Here is a 9,958-nt window from a genome sequence, read left to right as displayed (position 1 = left end):
ACTAATCTACATTGTTCTATCCCAATAACAATATTGAGGATACCATCATGGATTTTACTAGAATAAATAAGGCCACACTAAGCCTTGTTGAGTATCTTGGGTGAGATATATTGGATTCTTAAACCCATTGGCTTAGCCATCAACTTGTATGGGTAAGGCATCAACTTATATAGAATCAACTCAACCCTTTTGCAGCTAAAGCAAGTAGCTTCCAACAACAACCTTACATTTTCCTTTTAATATGTTGTCACCACATATGTTTCCTACAATGAAAAAAACTTGAGAAATCTCATGAGTATCTTCTATTTGCTACTTGAGAAAACATAGCACAATATTTCACTCAATGGTAGAAGGGAAGAAAAAACTTTAGTCAAAGGTTGGTAGAAGGGAAATAACTCTACCTACCCCTTAATTCCCGCCAACGGATACTTCCCTCTCTTTTATATAGTCTCCATTTTTTCCTTCAACATCATTTTATCCTTCTCCTTTTGTACTATTATATTCTTGCACTTTGCTCGTCGCCATATCACCTGGATGGCCTGCACAAGAATATTGGAGGAGGAAACGCCAGAGAGCGGCAAAAGAGGAATATGTCAGGGAGGGATCAGTTGGTCACGTTGGGGGCATTGTGTAGGTCGTGAGCTAACGTGGCCGCAGGGATATCGACTAGCTGTGATATTTAGGCCACTGGAGAAGCTAGCATTGACGAAGTTATCCGCTGCAGTGAAACGGAACTCGTGCCAGACAGAGCCCGACTGGTTGCTGGCGATGCCAAATCCGCACTTCCAGGCGAACCGTCGAGGGGTGGGGGGCAGAGGGACAGTTGTACAACCTACGCTGTGTAGTGGTAAGGGTTCTTCATCTCGAAGACCAAGAGATAGCGCACACCGGCAAGGGTCGGCACTGTCTGTACGATCCTACCGCGGGGCGTGGGGGGGCAGCAGCGCTGTACTGGTCGATGATCATGGGTTGTAGTGCGCTGTACTGATCAACTACTGTGGACATCGTGAGCGCCTAGAAGTTGCGAGCTGTTGTGCGCTGTGAACGCCTTCAACGGCAACCTTCACGTCTAACCTCACGTGCCTCTGCTACAGCCTGGATCACATAAGCCGGAACGCCGGCGCGCCTTCAACGGCAGCGTGCCCATGGGCTTCTTCCACCTTTGCTACCTGGACATAAGCTAGAATGCCTTCAACGGCAGCGTGCCCGCGGGCTTGTTCCGCCTCAAAGCCCTGCTCCACTTCACAACCTAATAAGGTTTTTCTAGCTCATTTACTTTGTGTGCATAGCCATTCAAGTCACCATATATGCCAAGTTAAGTGTCTTTTGGACTCTTACATTCAACTCATGTACATAGTAGGACACATCCATATTCATAATAGCACACTCTTGCACCATGCATTGTCACCTAGGTGTGATCACTTGCTTGGGGATTTAGTCTAGTATTTTAATGACATACACCTCTACTAGGACCACCCTTTCAGCCTACAACCATGTTCCTTCTAAGATTCAAGAGTGTTCCACATGGGTGCTATGTGGGTTTGTAAATGTGGATTAGAGTGTTTTTTATGTGCTTCCCTACTAGTGCCTAAGTCATTTTCTACTTCGCATATGAAACACCATACAATACTTTTATTTACTAAAATATGCTTGTTCATTAGACATTCTTGTGCACTATATTTGCAGGCTGAATGTGCATCTCATGCAATGTGTTCTTTCACTAAATATTCTTATATGATACTTGCGGGATGCATTTGCATAACCGAGGTTGTTGAATTTATTGCGACTTGTGGTCCAATTGTCAATTACATGATTTGAATATGTTTGTCCTTGATATTTTTTTTGTAACTCTTTTTTATAGAAACACCTCTACTAGGACCAATAAGTACAAGCATATGTCACGTAGCTTGAGAACCAACACCTTGAATAATGTTGAGATCAGTGCTATGTTACTCATAGATTCCATTCAATTTTGTGAAAATTTCACAATAGATATTCGTCTTGATGCATGAAAGTGCTATGATATTTCAGAATGAGGAATACTCATGATTTCATTATAGTAAGCATCCTAAAATGATTTGTTTGAGGAGATGTCTAACCATGCTTGGGAGATGTCCTTTGCTTGTTTGAGGAGATGTCTAACCATGTTTTGCGAAAGGATAACTGTTGTGATGGGCCTTTTTGGCCCTAGGGACACGATCTTCCTATCCAAACAGGGGTTATGGTTCTCATGTTTACTTTTTACGCTAGGTTTTCTTGAGTATAAGTTTGTTATAGCAAGCTCCTAGTATCACTTGTTTGAGGAGATGTCTAATCATCAATGTATGCCCTTTCTTGGGAAATGAGCCCACCAATGCGTGTCCTTGATATTTTTATAAAACTCTTTTTTGTAGGAACACCTCTACTAGGACCACCCTTTCAGCCTACAACCATGTTCCTTCTAAGATTCAAGAGTGTTCCACATGGGTGCTATGTGGGTTTGTAAATGTGGATTAGAGTGTTTTTTATGTGCTTCCCTACTAGTGCCTAAGTCCTTTTCTACTTCGTATCCAAGTGATGTGATGGGTCTTTTTGGCCCAAGGGACACGATCTTCCTATCCAAGTAGGGTTTTGTAATATCTCCTTTGCTTGTTTGAGGAGATGTCTAACCATGTTTTGCGAAAGGATAACTGTTGTGACACGATCTTCCTATCCAAGTAGGGTTTTGTAATATCTCCTTTGCTTGTTTGAGGAGATGTCTAACCATGTTTTGCGAAAGGATAACTGTTGTGACACGATCTTCCTATCCAAGTAGGGTTTTGTAATATCTCCTTTGCTTGTTTGAGGAGATGTCTAACCATGTTTTGCGAAAGGATAACTGTTGTGATGGGCCTTTTTGGCCCTAGGGACACGATCTTCCTATCCAAACAGGGGTTATGGTTCTCATGTTTACTTTTTACGCTAGGTTTTCTTGAGTATAAGTTTGTTATAGCAAGCTCCTAGTATCACTTGTTTGAGGAGATGTCTAATCATCAATGTATGCCCTTTCTTGGGAAATGAGCCCACCAATGTGTGTCCTTGATATTTTTTTAAAACTCTTTTTTGTAGAAACACGTCTACTAGGACCACCCTTTCAGCCTACAACCATGTTCCTTCTAAGATTCAAGAGTGTTCCACATGAATGCTATGTGGGTTTGTAAATGTGGATTAGAGTGTTTTTTATGTGCTTCCCTACTAGTGCCTAAGTCGTTTTCTACTTCGTATCCAAGTGATGTGATGGGTCTTTTTGGCCCAAGGGACACGATCTTCCTATCCAAGTAGGGTTTTGTAATCTCTCCTTTACTTGTTTGAGGAGATATCTAGCCATGCTTAAAAAAGGATAACTGCGAGAGTAAGATGCAATACATTAGTCCACTTGTACATATCGTGTCTCGAGAAATTGAAGGGCGAGTGTGGACATACAAGTATATTTTTATAGAACATCTCCTTTGCTTGTTTGAGGAGATGTCTAATCATGCTTTGGGAAAGGATAACTGTTGTGATGGGCCTTTTTGGCCCTAGGGACACGATCTTCCTATCCATAGATTCATTAGACATGTCACCACATTTTCTTACACTCAAATAGGGAATAGTTGATGAAATGAAGGGAAATTGTTTAATATAGTGGATAAACATTTAACACGTACATGCTTACGAGTAGACCTCATGTTCTTCAAAGAAATTAAACTATGCCAAATGTGTGCCTCATGTTCTCAAGCATAAGTTTATTATAGTAAGATCCAAGTATCACTTGTTTGATGAGATGTTTAACCACGCTTGGAAAAGTAAGCTTGAAAACTAAAATTGTTAAGAGATTATATAAAGTTTTAATTGAATGGTATTCTTATGGCACAGATGGCAAGTTCCTCAAGTGATATGAGAAGATGCTCATGCTTATACAAGTGTTCAAAAACTAATCAAGGATGGCAGATGGTTAGTCGAAGTACTTTCTACCATCATAGCCGCCAAGATTTACTTGGTAATATGCATAGGAGAGTTGGTTTACAAAATCCAAACTTGACTATGGCCGAAGATGAGGAACAATTAACTGAAACTATGGATGGGCCCACAAAGAGGAGACAGGTTTGGTGCAATTGCATTTTATATTGTCATGGTGGAAGATATGTTGTTCCTTCTACCTTTGCTATTTATCAACAATTGAGGTTGAAATATCGAGACTTGGGACTCGAGATAGGATTAATGCCACAATGCAATGATGATATAATAAGTGATGTTCATGATCATGGAGATCATGCATATAGTGACCCAGATCAACATTGTGAGGATAATGCTAACAATGTTGAGCACTTGGAAGAACATGATGAACATATGGATATGCATGAAGACGTTGATCCAAGTAGTGCAAATGTGGATGGTACAGAGTCTTTACTATGCATCCAGATACTTGAGAAAGTAATTGAGTTACAAGCTCTTTGGGATAAACATAGAATATCTATTACAGCTCAGGATGAAATGCTTCAACTTTTGTTTGGTGATAAGGGTGGCCAGAGAGTTGGAAACCGAGATAATGAGCCTTTCAAACCAAGCTTGAGTAAGCTCTTAGTTCAATTGCCTGAGACATGGGATGGGACCTTAGATGGAGTAAGGATTCTTGCATGTTGGGAGAAATTGATTACAATGTACAATGGACTTGGAATGATTCAATCTCAACACTATAAGATTTGTGGAGGTACACGTGATAATCCTCATGAGATAGAGCTTTTTGAGCCTAGTAGAGAAGATCTGTATGTGGGAAATGTTCAAAAGTGTTCTTGTCCAGGAAATAGAAGATAAAGCATCTTGAAACGTGATTCCTTGATTTGTTCTTCCAAGTGTCCAAGGTGTCAAAAGACACGAAAGGATATGCTTTCATTTGACTATTTACCTATTAAGAATCAACTACAACTTTTAGTAAAAAGTCAAAGCTTTTGCCATGGATTTTTACAAATGTGGCGCCACAAGGAGGGATGGCTTGGACAAGTTGTTTCTATGCATCCAAACTCATCCTTTGAATTTTGGGATGGATCAAAATGTCATGAGGTCCAAGATTTTTGGAATCCAAATGCTAAGTACAAGCTACCTATCATCTGCCAAAACTCAAGGTGTAATACTGTGTTTTCCACCTTTCCAAGAAAATCAGAAACACTTCAGCATGGATGGAGCGAATCTACCAAGGAGTATATATTTATATGCAATAAGTGTCGTACTTTGAATAAACACCATTAGCAATTATGCAAGGTACATATTTCACTAGTTATCTTTTCAAAATATGTATACCAAATCTAGTTGTGAATACATAGAATCATACTAGTTATTGCTCTATGAGTATTTGTACTAAATTAATTTTTTATGTAGGGAGAGCCTCGAAACTTCGCTCTACTTCTACATTGGGATGGATTCCAAGCTTCTCAAACAACTCAAAAGGATTGTGGAGTAGTAGAAATTATGATTTTAAATAGTGGCAAAAGGTCTAGGGTTGGGATTCTTCCTGTATTATTTTTGCCACTAAGTAGCAAGAAATTGATTCGCAATTCAAGCTTTACCTTCGAGATCCTTTTGAGACCATTAATAAAAGAGCTTGAGGAGTTATTCATTGAGGGAGTAAATGTGTTTTATAATTATCTAATTGAACGTATCTTTGATAATTCCGCTCAACAAACACAATTTTCCAAGATACGTGCAATGTTAATGATGGTCACAGGTGATCATCCAGCCCAATGCAAACTTGGAATGTTTAAAGATGGAGGACAATCCTTTTGTTGAAGGGATAAAGCTCAGGCTACCTTGGATAGTAATAACTCATCATTTCAAGGTCGCTATATTTATGATGGAAATAGATATCAAGCTCAGTATCCTCCAGAAAAACGTACCATAGAAGGAATGAAAGAAGCACTTTTACAATCCAAAAAAGCATTCACACAGATTGAACGAGAATGTATACTCAAGGAAGCAGGATTATCAGGAGAGTCTATAATGTGGAGATTGCATGATCTATATGGTTTCAATTTATCATTGGATTTACTCTATGATTCAATGCATATTTTTGCATTGAATGTATTCAAAAAATATATAAGTGCTCTTATGCAAGCTACATCCAATGAGACAAAGAGAGAAATAGATGCTTGTGTTGAAAAAGTATTTTCCCTCACTCCACAATCCATTCGAAATGGTCGTTGGCCATCCACTCCAAGCAAATACCATGATATTTTTAAGGCAAAGGAGAATCAAAAGTTCATCCAGTGGCGTTTACCATATATTTTACTAAGAATTTCTGACTTACATAGAGAAATATATGACTTGGGGATTCTTCTAGTAGATATATCCCATGGGTTTTATAATTACAGTCGCGACAAAGGCTGGTCAAAGGAAAGCATAGAAATGATGCGTTCCTTGCTTCTTTCATGGAGAGTAAGAAAGCAAGAGTCTATGGGGGCAAATTCTTCTCCTCTTGAGTATGTTGCAGGTATGAATCTTTATTAATTCAATATATCAATTTCTCATAGCCTCTAATAATGTCTACTAACTTATTTTATTTACAGGGTTTGGAGAAATACTTGATGATGTTTGCAGGCATGGAATGCATGATATCTATTGGTGTTATGAATTTGAACGTAAGGTACTAACATATGTTGGTATCAAGACCAATAAAAAAGACATGGAGATATCGTACATTCATTATTATAGAAGAATACTATTTACAGAGGTTTTCTCAATATTACAGCAAGACAAGGATAGCCTTTTGCCACATGAGAGGACATTAAAAAGTGTTCATATGTGTTTGTCACTTCCTTCTTTTTTTGAAATAAGAAGTCGTGACAGCACATCATGCCACGCAACACATGAACAAGGAATCTTGGAGGTTTCGTCAGTCTCAAGAGGATGAAGGAGCTATGGAGGGAGCTTGAAATAATAAATCAAGATATTGCATGTTGGAGAATGATAAAACAAAAAGGTATAGCAATACGACAAAAGAGAGGAATAATTAGACCACTTATTCAGGAGGAACAAAAGTATGTAGAGCACTATTGGTCTCTTGAAGAGAATTCTCTACAATCCCAACATGTGACAATGTATAAAAAGTTAGTGTTCAATGGGGATGTTTATAAGCTTGGGGATGATGTAGTAGTTAAAGTTGATGAGCCTAACACTACTGTTGAAAGCATGGGTCATTGGAAGGCTCGTATTACATCATTTTTTTCAGTTCAATGGAATAGAGAGATCATGTTTTTCTTTGGGGCAAAGTATTATAAACAATGTATCACAGTAAAAGATAATAAAGAGTGCCTACTTATCGAACCAACTACAGGAATGAGTGTGTTACAAAGAGAACGTCTTCCATTTGACTGGGATTGTGTAAGGCCTGTAAGCTCATTATTGCACAAGTGTATGCTTCTCCCTTTCACTAATAAGCTTATTGCTTATGAATTAAAAGATCTCTCACCTAGGACAAGACTGCTTCAAGTAGGTGAAGTTGGATGTATTCCTCCATGGCTAGAGAAGAATGATATTGTGTTGGCATATATGGATATGAATAACAATTTAACCAAACATGCGGTGGTACGTGAAGTGGATAGAGAAAAAAAAGAATGCAAATTAGCATGGTTGGAGAAAGATCACAATCAAAATAACTTATGGAAAGTTTCTATGGAGGATAACTGCACGAGGGACTGGAATTGTTGTATCACAATAATACATGGATGGTTGATAAGGAAAAGGAGGAGAGCAATATTACCCTCTGGAGAATTATGTGATTTTCCAGTGTCATGGATATCCTAAATTTATGCAAAAAAGACATGTCTATATAGACTATATACATGCTTATAAATGTAAGTATTTTTTATAACATTTATTTTATTAGATCAATCCAAGTTTCATATATCTCTAAAACTAATATTTACCATTTTATGAATGATTACTATCTTAAATATTATGTTTATTTGACTTGTATGTTTTTTTTTCAGGTTATATTTTACGATGGCGTCTAATGAAGTCATGGTTGTAGATACACCAACATATGAGCATATATTTTTGCCTCCGCTATCAAACAATCGCAATCCTAATAAGAAATATGGAAGAAAATATCTCATAGCATATTGTCGTAGTACACAAAACCAAATTTATTGTGCAAATCAAGCTATTGTAAGACGTTGGGTGAAATATGTGGAAGAAAAGTATAAAGATCTGCGACATAAGCTTGACTTGCAATAAGAGATAAAAGATTACATTGAGTCTAAACATCATGAGATTAAGCCACTTGAGTTTCCAGGGGTAACTTATATTCAGAGAAAAGAAGACGTCTACCTATATTTCCTTCGAAATATGCAAACAAATAGAAAATTCAAGAAACAAAAGATGAGACACTTATCAGAGAGCTCCTCTATGGTACACTCTTTTACATGTATTAGAACTTACTTTACTTTTTATACTCCTTACAATTCAATGTCTTTTACAGAAATCGACTACTTCTATAGTTGGAGAGGATGCTAAAGATGATCAAGAAGTTCAACAGGTTTATTTCAAAAAATTTATTTTCATTTTAGAGTGATGTTTTTTTAAATTATGATTTGGTTTACATAAATGTACTGACATAAATTGCCATTTTTTGTTATATTAAAAAAAAAAACATTGCAACAATCCCAAGCTTTTAACAATGAAGAAAATGAGGGTTTGGATCATAATGCATGTGGCACAATAGAGGTTTGTCAATAAAACTATGATATGCACCTCATTGATCATTACTTTTTGAAATATTTATGTTTTTTATTTGAATACTGAGTTTTCTTTCAAACAAGATGGAGATAGAGGATATTTATCGTCCAGAACTACCTTCACATACACAAGATGATTCAAATCACACAAAAAATGACGAGAATTTTGATACGGTGAGCATGATATTTATAATTATTTTTAATAAAAACTTTGGATAATTTTACTAACATGTTTCATTTTCTTCTAAGGATGACATGCTCAAGAATTATAAATCCTTTACCGACCTTCTTGTACATGCTATACAGGTTAGTTATTTTCAATGCTTTGTAAAAATTAAATATTAATATATATCATATTATAATTTAATAATATTATTTTTTAAAAATTATAGATTGAGGAGAACACTATGTTGGCAAATAATGTTATAGTTCTAAATCGAAAAAGCAAGCGAATCCCAAAGGTACTAAGATATTTCTCTTTCTTTTTATCTCTATAGTTTGTATTAAATATTATCTTTGTTTAATCAATTTATTTTTATCTTATAGTGGAGTGAAAAGATGAAAGATAACATGAAGGAAATGAAGAAAAAAGCTTCAAGGGATATAGATAATCATAATAAATCCAAGGTATTTTGAGTATATCTTAAGATAAACATGGATGTCTTTATTTTGGTAATTTAACCCTTTTATGATGCTTAATAGAGGATTGAAAACTCCAATGTGCGGCTAGCTAGGAGCCATGCTAAGACACTTGATAAATGCCAATCTTCTCAGGTTATATGTGTTGTGTTTATTTAGTATATGTGTGTATCGCTAAATATGTAAATATAAATTGTTTTTACTGAAATCGTTTTTTTGGAATTGCAGAATATGTTGAGTGAGGTGGATGAAGAAACGATCTTGTTAAAATACTTGGATATTGCTACGGTGGATAAGCTATATACATCATTAAAATCCACTTTTAACATCATTAAGAGAGATCCCACTTTCACTACAAATCGTACAGAGCATAATGTGGATGCCATGAGAAAGGCTATAGTACAATGGCTGGTGGTTCAAAAACGAGTTATAATCAAAGATACAATCATTGGAAGTTTAAGCCTAGATGATGTTAATGTAGTAGAATAGGGACAATTTGGATTTCACATTATAGTATGCCACTTTTGTATTGTGGACATTGGCAAAAAAATCTATTATTCACTTTTACTTTATTAAAATCACTTTTAATATAA

The 9,958-nt window shown here is 36.4% G+C and overlaps 1 protein-coding gene across 1 annotated transcript; it reads left to right on the top strand.

The window, feature by feature from the left end:
* The first annotated feature begins 877 nt into the window (after positions 1-877).
* On the top strand, positions 878-9,896 carry LOC148030722 (uncharacterized). Its single transcript, XM_087687306.1, has 10 exons — positions 878-1,257; positions 7,980-8,400; positions 8,471-8,527; positions 8,660-8,715; positions 8,811-8,900; positions 8,976-9,032; positions 9,119-9,187; positions 9,273-9,353; positions 9,429-9,500; positions 9,594-9,896. The coding sequence occupies exons 5-10, from the start codon at positions 8,811-8,813 to the stop codon at positions 9,852-9,854; spliced, it is 630 nt and encodes a 209-aa protein (XP_087543432.1). The 5' UTR covers positions 878-1,257; positions 7,980-8,400; positions 8,471-8,527; positions 8,660-8,715; the 3' UTR covers positions 9,855-9,896.
* The last annotated feature ends 62 nt before the right edge of the window (positions 9,897-9,958 follow it).

Source organism: Lygodium microphyllum, chromosome 10 (assembly GCF_053477565.2).
Source record: "Lygodium microphyllum isolate KBCC chromosome 10, Lygodium_microphyllum_v1.1.10, whole genome shotgun sequence".
NCBI classification, from domain to species: Eukaryota; Viridiplantae; Streptophyta; class Polypodiopsida; order Schizaeales; family Lygodiaceae; genus Lygodium; species Lygodium microphyllum.
Note: the sequence above shows the minus strand (reverse complement) of the source record. Positions and strands in the feature narration are given on the sequence as shown.